This window comes from Sus scrofa, chromosome 1 (genome assembly GCF_054392235.1).
Source record: "Sus scrofa isolate SSC_HxYL_T2T_F1_AM1 chromosome 1, Sscrofa_HxYL_maternal_Yorkshire_Landrace_v2.0, whole genome shotgun sequence".
Classification (NCBI taxonomy): Eukaryota; Metazoa; Chordata; class Mammalia; order Artiodactyla; family Suidae; genus Sus; species Sus scrofa.
Genome location: NC_139383.1, coordinates 154,228,095 through 154,247,087, shown reverse-complemented (window position 1 = coordinate 154,247,087; position 18,993 = coordinate 154,228,095). Strand labels below are relative to the sequence as shown.

Below are 18,993 nucleotides of genomic sequence, written 5' to 3'. Positions count from 1 at the left end.
TTTAATACTCCACAAAGTAACAACCCAACCACCAAAGACAGCTCTTAAGATGGGTTCCTTCTCCAAGAACGGACCAGATGGAAGAGAATATGTGCATTGAATGAGAACAAATACTTGCAGGTAGAAAAGGGCTCTGGACAACTTGGGCAAAGTAACAGGGATTTATGACCCCTTTTTGTCTCAATGTTTTCCTTCATCCGTGGTAACAAGAAACTGGGGAAACCAAGCTATGTGATGCACCCCCAAATCAGTCAATCGAATCAATAAAAGAAAAAAAGAAAGGGAAAGCAATAGAGGAACTACTACCATTGGAAGGAACCAAGCAAATACACTTCAAAGGCCATCAGTTAAAACAAGACCAACTGGTTCAAGATGGTGATGAGTGGGGGTCCAGCCTCAGCGGCAGACTCAGGGGTACCCCTTAGGGTTCTAAGGTTTCCATGGGTGGTGGAGGGCCCAGGGATTCTTCCGGCTCTGTGAGGCGGGGTTGCCTCTGCTACAGGCCGTGGCCCATCTGCAACAGTGCTTCTGGTGGTTTTACTAGTTTGGGACATAAGTTAGTGGAGACAAGCTGCCCCACTGCCACCTGCCAAATCCTACCTTCAAGGCAAATGTTTGGACTCCACTGCAGGGCAGGTGGGAGGAAGCAGATGGGCCACAGGGCTCCTGCCTCAGAGAGAGGTTTTTAAGGGCCTTGGGGCAGTCCTGGAAAGCTGGCCCACTCTGAGTAGTGGCAGGAGCACGTCTGCCTCCCCCTGCACCACCCCCAGTGTCTGTCAGGGCAGCAGTGAAAGGGACACTCTTCATTTGGCAATTCAAGTGAAGGGACACACACGTGTGGGCCCACTCACTGTGTGCTGGGCAGCTGCTGAAGGGGTGTTACAAGGGGATCCTAAATATGGCACCCAGAGAAATGACAGCAAAACCACAGAGGGGGATTAAAAGAAGGACAAAAGTCCAGGTGACAATAGGAAGATTGTAACAGTATTTTGCCAACAACTCTTAGAGGAAAACACATTTGGCCAATGGACCTAGAAGTAAACACCAAGGTTGTGTACTTGGGAAAATCTGAGGGGTAGGAAGTTCAGAGGAGGGGCAGGAAGTTCAGAGAAGGAACAGTCTCCCCTGACTCCCCCACTGGTGGGTGAGGCCACCTGCCTGAGTGGGAGGGCCACAGGGAGGCAGGGCCCAGAAGGCTGTATTGTTTGGCTCTGTGAAGTCCAGGCTCTGTCCCCCAGCACACACCCACCTGTGACGGTGGGGGAGACTGGGGCCTCGGGTCTCCAGCCCCATGGCTTCCAACTCTGTCAATGCAGTCACTTGCACCTGCCCCCCTTAGCCCGTGTGACCAGCTCCTCTTCCTCTGGGGGCCTGATTTTGGTGATAGGAGAACGGGTCCTCCTAGTGGTCAGGCTGACTCTTTCTTGGGCTGGGTCTTCTGCCGCCTCCCACCCCCTACCCCCAAGGCCCCAGTTTGCTCTGAGAAGGAAGGCCTGTCTTCCTGGACACAGTGTGACGGCGAGTATCCTAAACGGCCATTATAAGGGACTCTCCAGAACGGTCCAGGTCTGTGATGATCTCAAGGAGGGAGCGTAATCATGAGAGCTGCTCTGGGGGAAACTGTTCCCACCTCGGCCTCCTCCAGAAGACCCTCTGTAAACAGCTGAGTCCCTTCTCCACAAGGGAGGCTCCAGGGCGAGCATTGCCATGGAGACTTGCCAAGGTCTGGGGCTCACTGCCACAGGCTGGAGATGCAGACAGGCTGCTGCATCAGCAAAAATCCTCCCTGTTTAGAGGCAAGAGTAGAATGTGGATTTGATAAAGGCTGAAACCGATCTTTTGAGGCTTCTTAAAAGCTATCAGATGATTGATTTCATTTTTCTTTTTTTTTGACAAATACTTACCCAGTGCCTAAGGTGTGTCAGGCACTGTTGTAGGCACCAGGAGTTCAGCAGTGTGCAAAACAGACAAACATTCCTGCCCGCATGGAGCTTACATTCTATGGGGGTTGGGGGAGGTATACAATGAACAGAAGAATGAATAACACACACGCAGCCCTCAGATGGCAATAAATGCACAGGGGGAAAATGCACAGGGAGGCAGCAGGAGGGCGGGATGTATTGGCTTGTTAATAAAGGAGTCAGGGAAGGGTTCCTTGAGAGGTGACAATGGAGCAGAGTGGCAGGTAGTGGAGGGTGAGCCAAGCGGCTGAGGGTGGGTGTCCAGGGAGAATGGTTCAGACAGAAGGGCATGTGCGAAGGCCCTGAGGTAGGCCTCTATTGCTGGGGCAGAGGCTGGGGAAGTAAGGGCTAGGAGTGGTCATTGGAAGGACCTGGCTGTTTCTTCATTGAAATTCATCCCTCAGCGTCTGTGCTATCACAGACGTTCTCAAAGAGCTGGTTCCGCTAACTTAGCTTCTTTAAAATAATGGGTTGCTTTGGTCTTGAGCATATTTAGCCTATATTTAAAAAGCCAGCAGTGTGCCACATCTTACAGTAAATAACTACCTTGAGCTCCAGTGTGTGTGTTTGTTCTTCTTCTTTCTCTAATGGCCACACCCACAGCATATGGAAGTTCCCAAGGAGTGAATTTGAGCCACAGCTGTGGCAACATTGGCTGCTTTAACTCTTTGCACTGGGTTGGGGATTGAGCCCTTGCCTCTGCAGCAACCTGAGCTGCTGCAGTCAGATTCTTAACCCACTGCATCACAGTGGGAATTTCATGTGCGTTGTATGTGTGTGTGTATGTGTGTGTATTCTTAAGATGCTATCTTAAAAGGAATAAAAAAGAGTAAGCAATGGCCATCATTTTGTATATACATAATTGGGGTTGGTGGGATTTTTTTTTTTTTTTGCAAGCATTGAACAGCGAAAGTGAAAATTTCAGCACATTATTTTGCAAAATAAATGGAAATAGTAACATTTTAATCTAATTTGGAGATTCTGGTTTCTGTGTTATTCCTGCAGTTCTGTGTGAGTTAAGTCAGCCCAGGGTCAGGGTTGGGGTGGGGGTGGGGAGGCAGGAGAAATAGTGTCTTGATATCACACAGAGTGTACATGCACTTATTCCCTTGGGGTCCCGGCAGGGCAGCTCCCTGTCTCTTCTCTGCCAGGGGTGGAGGGCAGAGAAAGGACTGGTTTGGGGGAACAAAGTTACCAGTGTAACTGCTAACATACCATTTTGCACATCGTTTGGAGCTGTCCTGAAACTCTTCCAAAGCGGGGTTCCTGGAAGCACTCCCTGCAGGCTCTCGGTCTCCTGGGGTGAGTGTGGGGGACTCCTGTGGATCTCTCTGGTATGAAGCACCCTGGACCCACCTCCGTGTCAGCAGACCTACTGTCAGAATCATGCTCTGGATCATCAGGACCCCATGTCCACATAAAGTAGACATGGGGATGCGGGGGATGTGCCTGAAACAAGGATGAAGCTGGGCACCCCTCACCACCCTGGAGTTCCACAGTAAAATGGGCCAGTTCTCACAGGAAAAAGAGTTTATAGTTAGGACTAAAGGGAAGGGGGGCCCAGTGGTCTCCAGAGAGCCACCACTTTAAGGCTTTTTGGAAGAGGTTGCCTGCTCCCTGGTGCCAGGGGTGCCAGCCACCTTGGGGCCCACTCTTGGACCTTCCTGCCTTCAGGTGACAGCAGAACCAGACTCTGGACAGAGGCAATGCCACAGTGGCCGAGGTCTGACAAGGCAGGGCCCGCTGAGCCACAACACACATTTTCTTCTTATTTATTAGAAGCATTGGAAGAAAGAAAAAGAAAAAAACACCCGAGGAATGTAATTTGTAAAATCCACACCACAAGGAGGAAAACGGAATCATGTCATAAAGAAAGAAACCCTCCCAAACGCGCGTCACTCCACATCTCTTAGTAAACAGGAAAGACACAGAGAATGGAACTTACACACATGGGTTTGGCAAAGCCTTTTTTTTTTTTTTTTTTTCCTCACACAAATTTCCCACCACTGATGGGTACAGCCCTTTTTTCTTAACTAATGTGAAATCTATGCTGATTGGTTAAGTTTATTTCTGCAAAGTCGAGTAGTTTGCAAAATAAGCTTATGGACACATAAGGAGAGGTGAGAGCCAAGTGGCCACGGCCCCACCCCAGAGATGGTGGGCTGTTCCGCACCCCCAGGCGTGTCTCCTGGGGGAACGGAGAGCCCTGCTATCTGGAGTCATTAAATTCCTGACAGTAACCTACTAGAATGCATCAATTAAATCGCTTTGGAAAACATTAAGTTTGTAAAGTAACAGATCCAAACTTGAACTCCACTTGAGCCACCGAGTGGTGATAGGTAAGAAAAAGTCCACAGTAACTTAGTGAATAGAAAGTATTTGTTTAGGAGGAAAGATGCAGTACCCAAATCCATGGACAGAAAACAAATTGAGCTTTCAATGGAAAAAGAAGAGACATTTACACAGTTCCACTTTCAGAGGGGATTTGAACAAATAGCAGAAAGCATTTAACCCCCAAGAGCCTGCAGTGGAGCCCCTCCCCTCCCACCTAAAGTTAGCCCTCCAAGGGGACAACCCTGTGACAACACCAGGGCATAAAATATTGCTCTGTGGCATTTTCTGAAAATAATATAAAAATAATTTCTATAGTACATTTGAACTTGGCTTTGTAAAATATCAACGTAACATAGCATAAAATCTATAAACAGAAGACACTTAAAAACACCTTCCTTTAACAATATATTATTTTTAAAAAATCATATACCCAGGTAATGCATATGCAGGAAGTGTGAAGTAAATTACTGATATAACCTCCACTGGGGTTTAGAAGTATCTGGGATTCTTCTGGAAACGTGCTGTCACTTAGGGACATTCATCTTCCCAGAAAGGGAAGTGTGGCCAGACCAGACAGGACAGGAAGGCGGCCCACTGGCAGGGTCAGCTGCGCAGCCCGAGTCCAGGACCTATGCCCTGACAGGGCTCGAAGCCTTTCTAGGGTTGGGATTGGCCGCCTTCCTCTTCTCCAGCACCCCAAATCGACTTCCTTTTCCCTGTTCCACAAAGGGCCTCCAAGTCACAAAAGGACATTAAGGGACCTCTTGACCCACATGTGAAAAACACAGCAGTTTCTAATAGTTGCCATCTAGCCTGATGAACTAATTTGGTCTGAGACGTGTCTGGCCAGGAACCAGGGCTAAAGAGCTCTTGTGAACATTGCGGGGCTGGACCAGTACCATTAGCAGTATGTTCCCTCACATTTTTAACTTCTGTTTAGAGGAAGGATGGCTCTAGATCTCTCATAAGAGGAAACGGCTATTTGTAAACGATGTGGACCCAGGGGGCATCGTGTCAGCTGGGAATGGCACCCCCAGGTGCTCTGGCCCGTGTAGTGGCCTTTGACCACTGAGAAATCAGTGGCCTTCCACCTGGCAAGGGTCAGGGGAGCCTGGTGGGGGCCGGGGGCTGGATCTCAGGCTCTTAGTCATGGCACGTAGGTCAGATGGGGGTGGTACAGAGGTGACTTTGAAATTCAAGAAGTGAGAACAGGTCACTGTTTTTCATAATACCTAGGAATTACCCTGCCTGGTTTTGAAGGTTTTCCTTTTTTCTTTGATACTATAAATGGACCGTTTTAATTCTCAGTTTGCCTTTCTTTCTTTCTTTTTTTTTAACTTGGCAGAGCTTGAGAAAGGTAAAATATTTGCATAGCCAGTTTTGGAAATTTCTGGTTGGCTGTTTTGACATTAAAAAAATTACAAAGCAAACACGAATTTACTTTCTGCCTCCTTGATATCTTGTGCGTATGAGTTTGGTTTCTGAATGCACAGATTAGGCATTTCCAGGCTGGCTGCTTTACCTTCTGAGTGAGGAGCAGAGCAGGCGCTGGCGTCTACAGGTGAGGCGGTATTCTGTGACCTCACAGCTTTGGATGGCAAAGCAATTGCTCAGCATGATGTGAAGAATCAGTCCAAAAAGCTGCCACAAACCCTCTTGATGAGAGATTAAAAAAAAAACACACCTTTTTTTTTTAAACAAAAGAAATCCCAGTAATATGAGGGATATGGATGTTAGTAATTACCACACATTGAAAGTATTGTTTAGCGTGAAAAGTAAAACTTTCAAAAAATTTCCTTGATTCTATTTAATAAATAATTTGAAGGAACCACTTATGCAAAACTTGATTACTGAAAACGCCACATGCTGTGGATAATTAAAAACAAAAAGGAATTACTCACAGGAGATACTCAAATTAGTTTATTATAATTCTTCAAACAAGTAAAAAAACTCCTCCCCGTTTTTTTTTTGTTTTGTTTTGTTTTTTGTTTTTGCTGCTCTTTATGTAGGGGAAAAGCATCCTTTCTGGAGAAGGAGAAGCTGGCTCCAATGAAGAGATGGTCTACTGCCTGTTTTCCAAAGGTACACCCACAGCAAGGCTGGGTGCTTTCTCCTCTCTTGGGATTATTAGAGGCTATTCTAAGGCTCTCACAGGTTTTAAAAGATTCTTTTGCTAATGAGGATTTTACCCATCTTATCTGTATTTCTTTGAAAAAAGATCTTTCCTTAGTGAGGCAGATTTCACTCCTCAGAGTCCTTGACCAAGAACGATATTCTCCAGAGGTAATCTTGGAAGGAAGAGGCTGCGTATTGCTGCTCAAAACAGGGTAGGTAAGGACACATTTTTTTTTTTCCTCAAGAAATGTAAAGAGGCACCAAAATAGGGACCGCTCAGGGGTGGGGCTGCCCCTAATGTATTATGGAGCCACAGTCTGAGTTACCTCCACCTTGCTGAGGGGACCCCGATGGGAGCGGTGCCCCTTCACTGGCTAATCCCACACAGATTCGAGTGGAGACAGGGGGTGGGCTTCCTTCCCCGCTGCTCTCAGCCCCTTCCCTCTGGAGAGAGGCGCAGGCCGGGTTTCAGAGCGGCCTAGCGGGGGCTTACACAGTGACCATAGGGTCAACTCCTCGCCTCTCTCCTGGCCCACCGATGGTTGCTTCCTAGGGGCTCTCCAGCGACAGTTCACTGTGGAAGTGTCTTCAAAGGAGAAAAGTGAGCAGACTGTCATCTTTGCTCATATAAGGGCAACTCCAAATAGTGAGTTCAGAACCTTGCTTTGGGGACCCAAGGTGTCTTTGGAAAGCTCCTGTCACCTGAGCTGCCCGGCACCGGGATATATAGCTACACCTCACAGCGTCTTGCGAGGTAGGTTGTCCGGTGCCATCCTACGGACGCCCGCGGCTTTGATGGCAGTGTGAATGTCGCTCGGGCCGGGGGCTGTGGGAGAAGGTTTTGCTTATGAGATGGAGCCGCGTATTCCCAAAGGGCCACAGGGGCCACCAGGGCGTCAGCGGGCATGAGCCCACAGGCGGAGCCGCCAGCGCGGTCCCTGGGCCTCGCGCTCGCTTCTAAACCCTGGGTGGCACCGATCGCACGCAGGTGACCGCTACATGGAAGAGGTCAGTCGCTGGGTTAGGAAAAAAACAAAAACCAAAAAAACAAAAAAACCCAAAAAAAGCCAAAAAAAAAAAAGCCAAAAAAAAAAAAAAAGGCATGTAAAACACTCCCTTCTAAAAACAAAGGGCTGCAAATTTCTTTATTTCTCTTATTGAGGAACAAAAATACTCTTGCAATGGCTATTGAGTTTCCACAGGTACGAGGCAGATGCTAGCTAGCACACCCACTTCCAACAGTATGACTTGTTTCCTATCCGTCTACTACCTGAGTGGCGTCAGTGTAGGTTCAGGCACCATTAGGAACGTTTGACCAAACACGTACACAGCACGGACAGAGGATCTCCGGCCTTCCGGTGGACCAGGGCTCGGAAAGAGACACCGACAGCGTGGAGAAGCCATCCTGGGCGGCGGGGCCGCGGGCGCGCGCTCAGGGCCGGGCCGCGCGCGCCTCGCGCCGCCGCCGCAGCTCCTCGCGGTAGCAGCACGAACAGAAGTGTTCGGTCTCGGCGCGACCATAGAACGCGCAGTTCTCGCGCTGGCAGCGTCGCTGCGCTGGCCCCGCGCCCGGGCCGCCGCGGCCGCACTCACCGTTCGAGCGCGCGGCCGGTGCGTCGGCGTCGGCGTCGGCGAACTCCAGGCCTTCGCGCGCCGCGCCGAAGCCGTTGGTGTAGGTCTGCGACTTGTGCTCGGTCGCGCTCACCGCCCCCGCCGCGCCGGGCAGGGCCCCTGGGACGGCGCGCGCCAGCGACTCTACCGTGTTGACGGTGCGTAGGGCGGCGGCGCGCGCCGGGCTGTAGCTCTGCGACGACAGCGAGCGGTTCTGCTGCGGGTATGTGGCGCAAGGCCGCAGCGCGCCCACGGCTGGGGCGCATGCCTCGTCCCGCGCGCCCGCCGTCTGCACATGGATAACACTCTGGCGCGCAGGCGGCGCAGGCGGACTGCGGCCGGGAACCGGTCCGCTGGCGCCCACGCGCCGCGCGCCCCCGCCTCCGGGGCCCGGAGAGGCCGCGCCGCCTGCTGCTGCCCGCGCCGCCCGCGTGCCTGCCGCCGGCCCGGGGCTCGGGCGCTCCTTGAGCTTGAGCACCAACTGCGTGGGCGGCCCGGCCGGCGGGCCGGGTGATGCGCGCTCGGGGCCCGGCGTGCCTTCCGCCTCCGGCCTGCGCGGCGGTCGCTTGGCCGCGGAGGCGGCTGCGGCGGCGGCGTCGCGGCGCCGCTGCTCCTGCTCGGCGCTGAAGCGCTCCTGCGCGCTGGTCAGGTAGTAGCCGATCATCTCTTCGTGGAACTGGTGCCGGTGGCTGGTGAGCAGCAGGCCGGCGAAGATGAACTTGCGCTCGCCCTGCATGGCGGCGCGTAGGATGTTGAGGCTCAGCTTCACGTCCGTGCTGTACTTCCAGGCGTCACCGCGGGGTCCACTTCCCTTGTCAGCCGGCGACGCTCCGGCCGCCCTGTCCGTGGGCGACGGCGTGGTCTTCTCCGAGGGAGACGTGCTAGCCGAGGCGCCGGACTCCTCCTTGCTGCCCTTGCGCGACTTGGCCTTCTTCTCCTTGCCGCGCTCAGGCGCGTCTCCGTGCTTGCCATTGGCGGAGTTGGCGCGGCTCATCTTGCCGTGCACCAGGCCGCCCAGGCCGCCCATGTTTTTCTTCAGCTTGATACCCAGCGTCTTGCTGAAGCTGCCTAGCTTATTGGCCACAGAATCCGCTCGTGTCTTGTCCTTGTCCTTGCGCTGTTTCTCCTTCTCCTTGTCCTTGCCGTTCTTGCCGTTGTTGCTGTTGGAGTTGCTGCACACCGAGTCGCGGTCTGAATCGAGTGAATCGGCCAAGGACTGCACGTCCTCCCCCGCCGAGGCGGTCGGGGACTCCGGCTGTGCTAGAGGGGCCTGTGGAGGGGGCGGGCAGGTAAGGGATGAGGTTAGAAATCAGCAGTCCCCAAGCGGACTGATGGAGGCAGATCCCTCCCTCCCCGCTGTGTTGCCTCCAGCCCCACTGTCCCTGTCCCAACCGAGTCTCCTGATTCTAGATCTCGAGTTGCTGCCTTCACAGCCCTCATAAGGGCTAAACAAGGACGTCCAGAGTAATTGACAGGCAGGTCAATGTGGAGATGAGGCAGGACTCCGAAGCCAGACTGCCACCAGCTGTCACTTGTGCCATTAGTAAGAGGGGTATCGGTACCTGCCTCAGGGAGCCCAGTGAAGATTAAATACAGGTAAAGGCTGAAGTATGAAAGCACTCTGAGTGGTGCCGGCTTGTCCTGGGTACTGATTGTGCCGGGCACTGCCCTATTTGCTCTTCTCCTGTCACTTATAAAATATTAATTATAAGCTCCACTTTATGGCTACATAAACTAATGTCTAGGGAGAATAAATTCACTTATAAGCTTTTCTTTTAAACATCTCTTTTGGGGAGACCATCACTGAGACCACAAAAATATCAGATACTTAAAGCGAATCCGTCTTAGTATCTGGAGGCGAGGACAGCATGGGTTCTCCCTGGGGGAGGGGGCCAAGTGGGGCAGGCAGCCCCCCTTGTCACCGCCTTTTCGGAGGGGAGGGAAAGTGAGGGGAAGGGGGGGGTGCCAAGGAATCGCGCCCTCGGTTCTCTGCCTTTTCCGAGGACCCACACACTTTTATAATTAATTCCGCTCCGTGGCAGCACATCGTGTTCCGAGCTGGGCAGAGTTTTGTGTTGCGACTTGCCTACGGTTTGTTTTCTGAGTGGGCGTGTTTATTCCGCTCCTTCTGTCGAAGATAAGGGGACCTCAAAAAAATAAAACACACACACAGACACACAACCTAGCCTGAGCGCTGCTATGGCCAGACACGCAGGCGCACGCGCAGACAGGCGCGCGTTCCAGTCGGAACCTGGGCGGTCAGCGTTGGGGAGGATGCACCCCCGCCTTCCTGCCGGAGCAGAATGAGCAGCCGCCGCCCCGCCTGCCGCTTCTTCCCGTCGCACGCCTAGCTTACCCGGGTCTCCGAGGGGATCCGGATCCACGTCACATTCATGTAGCTATGCAGAAGGTTTAGCTTGGCTTCCAGCGACAGGATCAGGCTAGAGAGAGGAACACCAAATGAGACGCGTCCCGGCTCGCCCCGCCCGCCGACCGTCTCCAGAGGAGCCGGGGCGCTGCGCCCAGCCCCTCCCCGGGGAGCCCAGCGACAGCCCGCTCCGTAGGGCGTGGGGGAGGGGGACACAGGGGTAGGGTCTTACTGTGCCAGCCTGGCGTTATCGTTGTCGTCTTTCCCCCATTCCCAGTCCTTGCCGGGGTCCACAGCAAAGTGCAGAGGCAGCAGCTTGTGCTCCGAATCCGTCAGGGGGATTACGGCTGAACGCAAAAGAGGGAGGCCAGTGCCAGGTGGTCCACCGGCCAGGACGGAGGTCAGTGCTCCCGCAGCCCCGAGAAAGGGCAGGAAATGGGCCCCAAGACCAGGAGGCTCCGTGATTAAGGAAACGGAATGGAGGTGTACAGGGGACATCTGGGCCAGCGGGAGCTTTAGGGCCACATATTTTATTTTTATTCTTTTGTCTTTTTAGGGCCGCAGCATATGGAGGTTCCCAGGCTAGGGCTCAAAACGGAGCTGCAGCTCGCTGGCCTACACCAGAGCTCACCTTAATGCCAGATCCTTAACCCAGGGAACAAGGCCAAGGATAGAACCCACGTCCTCACAGATACTAGTCGGGTTCATTAACCACTGAGCCAGGAACTCCAAGGTGGTAATATTTTAAAACTGCTACTAATAGTTTTTAAAATGTCCTACTTTTTGTGGATTCTGAAAAGCAGTTGGACACACTACCTGTCCTCAACTTGGGTCTGTCAGACCGGAAATACCCACCTCTGGCGGCAGACAAAGAAACGGTATTATTGCTTCTGCTGCTTCTAGTTCACCTGGGGTGGGGGTGCGGCTTTAGGGCGAGGCCCTCCCATCTCCTCCCAGAGAGTGAGGGCTGCCTACCCCCCTGCTCATTTGTGAGTTCATTCAGCAAGTCTGTGACAGTGTGGGACCCCCACATCCCATACCCCTTTGTCATAGGGAGCTCACCTCCTGTATTGGGGGTGGGAGGCGGGGACAGAGTACACAGGTGACATACACTTCCTGCTGTCAGGTGGTGATAAGGTAAACAGCAGGCTGAGGAAGCTCAGGCAAAGAGGCCAGCCAATGAGCCTTCTGAGGAGGGAAGAGATAGAGAAGGCAAGGATGGGCCCCTCGCTGCACCAAGGGACAGAGTCATCAAAACCACTCCTGACTGCAACCCACCCCTGCCCCTGGGGATCCTGGCCACCTCTGAAAGGCTGGGGCAGAGGTTGGTGTTTACAGGTTTGTCTAGGATCCACTGGGGGCTTCTGGAGTTGCAGTGGGCCAGCTGAGATCAGTTCCCTAGTGATGGGGTTGACTCGCAGTTGGGAGGTAGGGAGAAATATGGCAGCCCCATTTCCGCCCTCTGAGCAGCAGTCTTTTCGTGGGGGCTGTAGGCCCCTCCTGAGGTTCAAGTCCCAGCTGAGCAGCATAGCCCAGGGCTTGGTTGGGTCAGCTGCTTTGTTTGCTGGAGCTGCCTTGTTTCCTGTTTCCAGTGGCTGGTGGAGAGAGAAGTGGGTGCTGTCCTGAGCGCTGCCCTGAGTGGCCCGCCCTCCCAAATGCTGGTGATGGTAGAAGTGGGTGCAGGGCAGGGACCCAGTGCACCTCCAGGTGTGACAAGCAGACACTGTTGGGACCTCCACCGGGGGCTCTTGCCTCTGCTGTTGTCCCACCAGCTTGAGAAGAAGGTGGGGCTGGGCCACTTTATAGATTGGGAAATGGGCTAGGAGCTGACAGTGGGGCAGGGGCCTCCCTCTTTCAGGCTCATCCTTGCCCGTCTCCAGCCCTGGAGCGCCTCTCTCCTGCTCCTGTGCTGGTGGCCAGAAGTTGCCTAGCCCTGAAGGAGTAAACAGGGTTTCCCACAGGCTGATTTCCTTGGTGCCCAGAGCCCTACCATTGGGGACAGAGAGCCCCCAGTCACCACTCTAGGATGCAGGGGGCCTTGCTCCCACCCAAGTTTTCCCGGACCTCCTCCTCCTTACTCCTCTACCCTCGCCATCCCCAGGTGCTAGCCATGGTGTCATTCCCCCATGATTCATGGCATGTATGCCATGACAAAAACAGAAAGACAAATCAATAAAGAATACACACATACAATTTAAGACTGAATAACATCAATAGTTGATTTTCTGATAAGAAAACTGGAAACACTGACTCAATGCCGCCCTCCAGTGTTGCTAAAGAGATACAAATAATCCCCTCCCCGCCCCGCCCCCCCCACCCCATATAAGGGAAAGGTAGCTTTGCTCTGGATTTTCCTTTTAATCTGGATGGGGACTGGGCAGCACTGTGCTCTGGCTTGGGAGGTCAGGGGCGGCTTACATGGCATGGCCATGACACAGGCCGCCCTTCCCAGGGCTGAACTATAGGGCTGGTTCAGGACCAGCCTCCCTTGGGCAATACCCAGGAGCCAGTCCTATAGTTCCACTAGTCACCACAAGAACAGAGAGGGCTGGCCTGGCCTCCCGCCGAGGTTAGGGGCAGGGGGTAGAGGCGCCCTCTGCAGACACTTGCTAGGGCAGCATGGCTCCCTGGAGGGTTTGGTAAAGGCGCCCACTCCAGGCCCCCAAGCGGATGGCCAAACCAGAGTGTCCATGCGAAGGATCCAAGGATCCAATTTTAAATAAGCATCCTCTGTGGTTCTTAAAATCAAGCACGCCTGGAAAACATTGTTCTAGAACAATACTCTGCTAGGACCAGTATCTGTAGGTGTAACATGGGTGATATGGGGTCTTGCCATCCACCTTCCCGGGAGAGAGGCGCCTTTAGTTTGTCTGCCCAGGCCCAGCTAGATTTTCCAGCCCTCAGTGTTAGGAAAGGGGGCACGAGCAGAAGTGCTGTGGGAGGGCTGAGCAGTGTGGTTAGGGCTTGGTGGGCCATCTCCGCCACACCCTTTCCCACTGTGGTGCCTTTTGAAGATGGTGATCCTACAAGACATCAGAAGTCCTGCCCACCGGGAACACCTGTTTCAGACTTTATCTGCATGTGAACCAAACTTCTATCATGTGAAGCCACTATGATTTTGGTTTACTTGTTTCAGATACACCAACTAAAGTAATGTAGCCCCATGGCCTCTGCAGCCTCACCTCCTCACCAAAGGGCTCCCACACTCAAGAGCTGCGCTGACCAGGGCTCCATGGGCTCCTCTTACCCCTGCCCCTCCTCTACAACCACAAGGCACCAAGCAGAAGTTTGGAATCCTCGAAATCATCTCTGCAGAGCGCACGGCTGTGGCCTACAGGTCAGGATCGGGGCCTCAGGACCCAGGAGCCCCACCTGCCGCTGTACAGGCTGGGGAAGCCTTGGGAACAGACCCTCCAGGTATTTTGTATGTTCCTACCTCCCACTTTACAGTTTTACCTCTTGGAAACCTGGCCTCACCCAGTGAGAGGGGTCCAGCGGCTTGCCCTCTGGTGGCAAATGTCAAGAACAGCAAATGCTTTTTATTTTATTTTATTTTTTCGTCTTTTTGCTATTTCTTGGGCCGCTCCCGAGGCATATGGAGGTTCCCAGGCTAGGGGTCGAATCGGAGCTGTAGCCGCCGGCCTACGCCAGAGCCACAGGAACGCGGGATCCGAGCCATGTCTGCAACCTACACCACAGCTCACGGCAACGCCAGATCGTTAACCCACTGAGCAAGGGCAGTGACTGAACCCGCAACCTCATGGTTCCTAGTTGGATTCGTTAACCACTGCACCACGACGGGAACTCCCAAATGCTTTTTAAAGTAAGTCTGCTAACTCCCCCACCCCCCTGCTTTGAAAAAATTCTCTCCTCCTATCTTTTAACCTGGAAACACACAGGCATCATCTCAAACTAGCCTGGACAAAGGGTAACCAAAGCGGCAAAAAGTTTTTAGTACTTATTTTCCAAAACAGAGTGGAGATCTCTGGTTTCTGTTTGGGATGTAAAAAGCTGGAAGAGCAACATCCCACCACTGCCACCAAGCCAGACAAACTGCAGGTTCACAACTATCTTTTAACCCGCCCAAGAGCTGAAGTCACAGGCAACTGGCAAGCCCCAAATCTAAGGAAAGACATGTGCCTTTGAGCAGAGATGGACATAAACTTAATCAGGGGAGACTCAGCTGGACACCACTAAGAAGAATTCAGCTAAAACTGTTAACCACTTGGTAAAGGAAGCGTTGAAAGAATACAGAACTCTGGGAGCCACAGATGTAAGGCAGACCCCTCTCCATGGAAGCAGATCTGGTGCTAGCAAAAAGACTGGCAAGAATTCTGAGAAAGTGTCCTTCATATTCCTTTCCCACCTGTGCTAAGGAAAAAACTTCAGAGGGCAGGGCAACACACACCTCAATGATCTAAGGGCACTGGGGCTTTCCCCACTAAAGGTTATAGTGGGGTGGGAAATAGGGAATAAACCTCCTTTCCCCTGGGGGAGTGGCAAGAATATGTGTTGAGCCCAGAACTACAGCTATGGGAGGTCACTCCCTCCTCCTGCTGAAGACAGAGGCTTAATCAGAATTACAGAAACATTACAGTTTCAGGCCCTCCCTCCTGCTCCAAGGCTAACAAGCTATGAGTAACAGCAGTCCACTGCTAGAAAAGGGGCAAGAACATGGAAAGAGAATCTCACCAAGATGAGGCACAGCACAAAGAGTGCATTAGACAGTGAGAAGTAACCAGCCCCACCATAAACACAAGGTGTAACTAGAGTGGCACCAGATCCTGACCAGACTGATCGAAACCCCATGTAGCAAAAAGAGGTTTGCCCAATTCCAAGCATCCAAACAATATGCCTTAGTCTTTATTGTCCTACTCAAGATAGCTGGCTTTCAACAAAATATTTTTGGCATAAGAGATGACATGAGAAAACCAACATATTGACAAGAGACAAAACAGGTGACAGAAAAAGATAGATATGACACAGGTATTGAAACTATCAGACATGGAATTTAAAATAATTAAGTTGAAGACTCTAATGGTTAATGGTGGAGAAGACTCTGATGGTTAATTTTAGCAGAGAGGAGTTCCTGTCATGGTGCAGCGGAAATGAATCCAACTAGGAACCATGAGGTTGTGGGTTTGATCCCTGGCCTCGTTCAGTGGGTTAAGGATCTGGCGTTACTGTGAGATGTGGTGTAGGTCGCAGATGCGGCTTGGATCTGATGTTGCTGTGTCTCTGGTGTAGTCCGGTAGCAACAGCTCAGATTAGACCCCTAGCCTGGGAACCTCCATATGCCATGGTGCGGTCCTAAAAAGACAAAAGACAAAAAAAAAAAAAAAAGAAAAATTAGCAGAGGAAAAAATCTATAGGAAAGACTCAAGTTGAAATGCTAGGGGAGTTCCCAGAGTGGTGCGGCAGAAGAAAATCCAACTAGGAATCATGAGGTTGCAGGTTCGATCCTTGGCCTCACTCAGTGGGTTAAGGATCTGGTGTTGCCATGAGCTGTGGTGTAGGTCACAGATGTGGCTCAGATCTGATGTTGCTGTGGCTGTGGTGTAGGCCAGCAGTTACAGCTCCAATTCAATCCCCAGCCTGGGAACCTCCATATGCCGTGGGTGTGGCCCTAAAAAGAAAAAAAAAAAAGAAAAAAAAGAAATGCTATAAATAAAACTATAATAAAGATAAAGAGTGACTTAAGGGGCTGATCAGTAGACTTTGCATAGCCAAGGAAAGAATCTGTGAACAGTAAGACAGGTCAATAGAAATTACCCAAATTGAAACACAAAGAGAAAAAGTGTGTGTGGGGGTGGCGGTGGGACAGAAAAGAACACCCAATTCTGTGTTCTATGGGGCAATATCAGAGAGCCTCAGATCTGTGTAAGTCTAATCCCAGAAGGAAAAGACAGAACAAAGCCGAAAAGATATTTAAATAAATAATGGCTGACACTATTTATTTAAATATTTCCAAAATGCATGACAAACTCTACCACAGATTCAAGAGGATAAGAAAAAAGCCAAGCAGGAAAAACAACAACAAATCCAATATATAGCCATATTCATATTGCTAAAAACCAAAGACAGTGAAAATCTTGAAGGCAGTCAAAGAGGAAAAGGACACGTGACATAAGGAGAAACAAGTGTAAGAATTAAAGCAGACTTCTCATGATAAAACAGGTAAGACAGAGGTCAATGGAGTGACATCTCTAAAGTGCTGAATGAAGAGTTCCCGTTGTGGCTCATGGTAATGAACCCGACTAGTATCCACGAGGATGGGGTTTGATCCCTAGCCTTGCTCATTGGGTTAGGATCCAGCATTGCCATGAGCTGTAGTGTAGATTGCAGGTGCAGCTCTGATCCTGTGTTGCTGTAGCTGTGGTGTAGGCCAGCAGCTACAGCTGTGATTCGACTCCTAGCGTGGGAACTTCCATATGCCCTGGGGGTGGCTCTAAAAAGACAAAAAAAAAAAAAAGTGATGAATGAACCCCACTCCCCTACCCCCCAGTCCAGCAAAAATATCTCTGAAGCATCAAGGATAGACAGAAAAACTTTGTCAAACACAAGTGAGAAAACTCATCATCTGTACACCTGCACTAAGACATGTTAAAGAAAATTCCTTTCATAGCAGCACTATTCACAACAGCCAAGAAGTGGAAGCAACCTAAATGTCTATGTACAGATGAATGGATAAAGAAAGTGTGGTTGTGTGTGTGTGTTCTTTATCCATACATGCACACAAAGACACATATATACACACAGTGGAATACTACTTAGCCTTAAAAAAGTATGAAATAATGCCATTTGCAGCAACATAGATGGACACAGGGGTTATCATACTAAGTGAAGTAAGTCAGAAAGAGAAAGACAAATACCATGTGATATCACTTATATGTGGAATCTAAAACATGACACAAATGAACCTATCTACAAAACAGAAACAGACTCATGGATATACAGAACAGATATGTGGTTGTCAAGGGGGAGGGAGGGTGGAGGAGGGATGGACTTGGACTTTGGGGTTAGTAGATGCAAACTATTATATGTAGGAATGAATAACCAACAAGGTCCTACTGCATAGCACAGGGAACATATTCGACATTCTGAAATAAGCCATAACGGAAACAAATGTAAAAATTATATGTGTGTATCTCAGAATCACTTTGCTGTACAGTGGAAATGAACACAACACTGTAAATCAACTATACTTCAATTTTTAAACATCTAGAAAAAATTCTTTAAGGGGAGGAAACCCCCCAGCAGAAATTTGGATTTACTGAAAGAAATGAAAAGTGATAGAAATAGAACAAATAATTCTGAAAATGAAATTCAGTTTTCTTCCTTTTAATTACTCTACAGGAGAAGTAAGGCAAAGAAGGCAGCAGTGTATTATGCATTTATAGCATGTTTAAAAGTAAGGTGCTTGATAGAAATAGCACAGAGGATGGGAGGGGTTGGGAATACACTGTCATAAGATCTTTATACAACACATGAAGTAGAATATTATTTGAAAATAGTCTCATAATTAAAGATGTTTATGGTAAACCTTAGGAAAATAGAATAATTAAAAATAGAGGTATAATAATAAATCAATAGTGGAGAGAGAAAATGGAACCATTAAGAAGCTCAACCCCAATGAAGACAATAAAAGAGGAAAAAGGAACAAAAAACAGAGGGAACAAATAGAAAAGAGCATTAAATGTAAATGGGCAAAATGTAATAATTAATATAGATGATATTGTCAGAATGGATATAAAAGCAAAACTGAAGTATATGCTGAACCTGGAGTTCCCATTGTGGGTCAGTAGGTTAAGTATCCGACTAGTATCCATGAGGATTCTAGTTCGATCCCTGGCCTCGCTCAGTGGATTAAAGGATCTGGCATTGCTGCAAGCTGCAGTGTAGGTCAAAGACGAGGCTCGGATCTGGCCTTGCTCCAACTTGGGTGTAGGCCAGCAGCTGTGGTTCCTATTTGACCCCCAGCCTGAGAATTTCCATGTGGTGCAAGCGCAGCCCTTAAAAAAAAAAAAAAAAAAAGACAAAAAAAAAAAAAAGCATATACTGAACCAATTCCTATAATAAGCCTCTTTTTTTTGGCCAAGCCCTTGGCATGCAGAAGTTCCTGGGCCAGGGACTGAACCCAAGCCTCAGCAGTGACCCAAGCCACAACTGTGATAACTCCAAGTCCTTAACTGTTAGGCTGCCAGGGAACTCCATAAATTTCCATATACATATCTTTCTCTGGAGATCCCTGACTAACAGAACCATTAACCTTCTTCCCATCTCTATAATTTTGTCCTTTCAAGCATGCCACATAACTAGAATCATACAGAATGCAGTCTTTTGGGACTGTTTTTTTCCTTCAGAATAATTCCCTTGAGATACACCCAAGTAATTACATGAGTCACATTCATTCATTTTCACTGCTGAGTAGGTGTCTGCAGCATAGATGCACCACAGAATGTTGAACCATGCACCCAGGAAAGACATTTGGGTTGTTTGCAGTTTGGGGCTATTAAAAATATAGTGGCTATAAACATTTGTGCACAGGCTTTTGTCTGAACGTAACATTTCATTTCTCTGGAATAAATGCAATTGCTAGGGTAT

The 18,993-nt window shown here is 50.1% G+C and overlaps 1 protein-coding gene across 9 annotated transcripts in view; it reads right to left on the bottom strand.

The window, feature by feature from the left end:
* Window positions 1-3,915: 3,915 nt before the first annotated feature.
* The window catches only part of OTUD7A (OTU deubiquitinase 7A), a 313,215-nt gene continuing 298,137 nt past the window's right edge, over window positions 3,916-18,993 (bottom strand). For 8 of the 9 annotated variants that reach the window (XM_085017243.1, XM_021098709.2, XM_085017271.1 and 5 more), the window contains 3 exons: window positions 10,622-10,736; window positions 10,378-10,462; window positions 3,916-9,291 (listed from right to left, as the gene is read on the bottom strand). In XM_085017243.1, the coding sequence (XP_084873369.1) occupies window positions 7,843-9,291; window positions 10,378-10,462; window positions 10,622-10,736 (1,649 nt within the window). In that variant the 3' untranslated portion in view covers window positions 3,916-7,842. The remainder of the gene's footprint in view (window positions 9,292-10,377; window positions 10,463-10,621; window positions 10,737-18,993) is intronic. The other variant, XM_085017274.1, reaches the window with a different exon arrangement.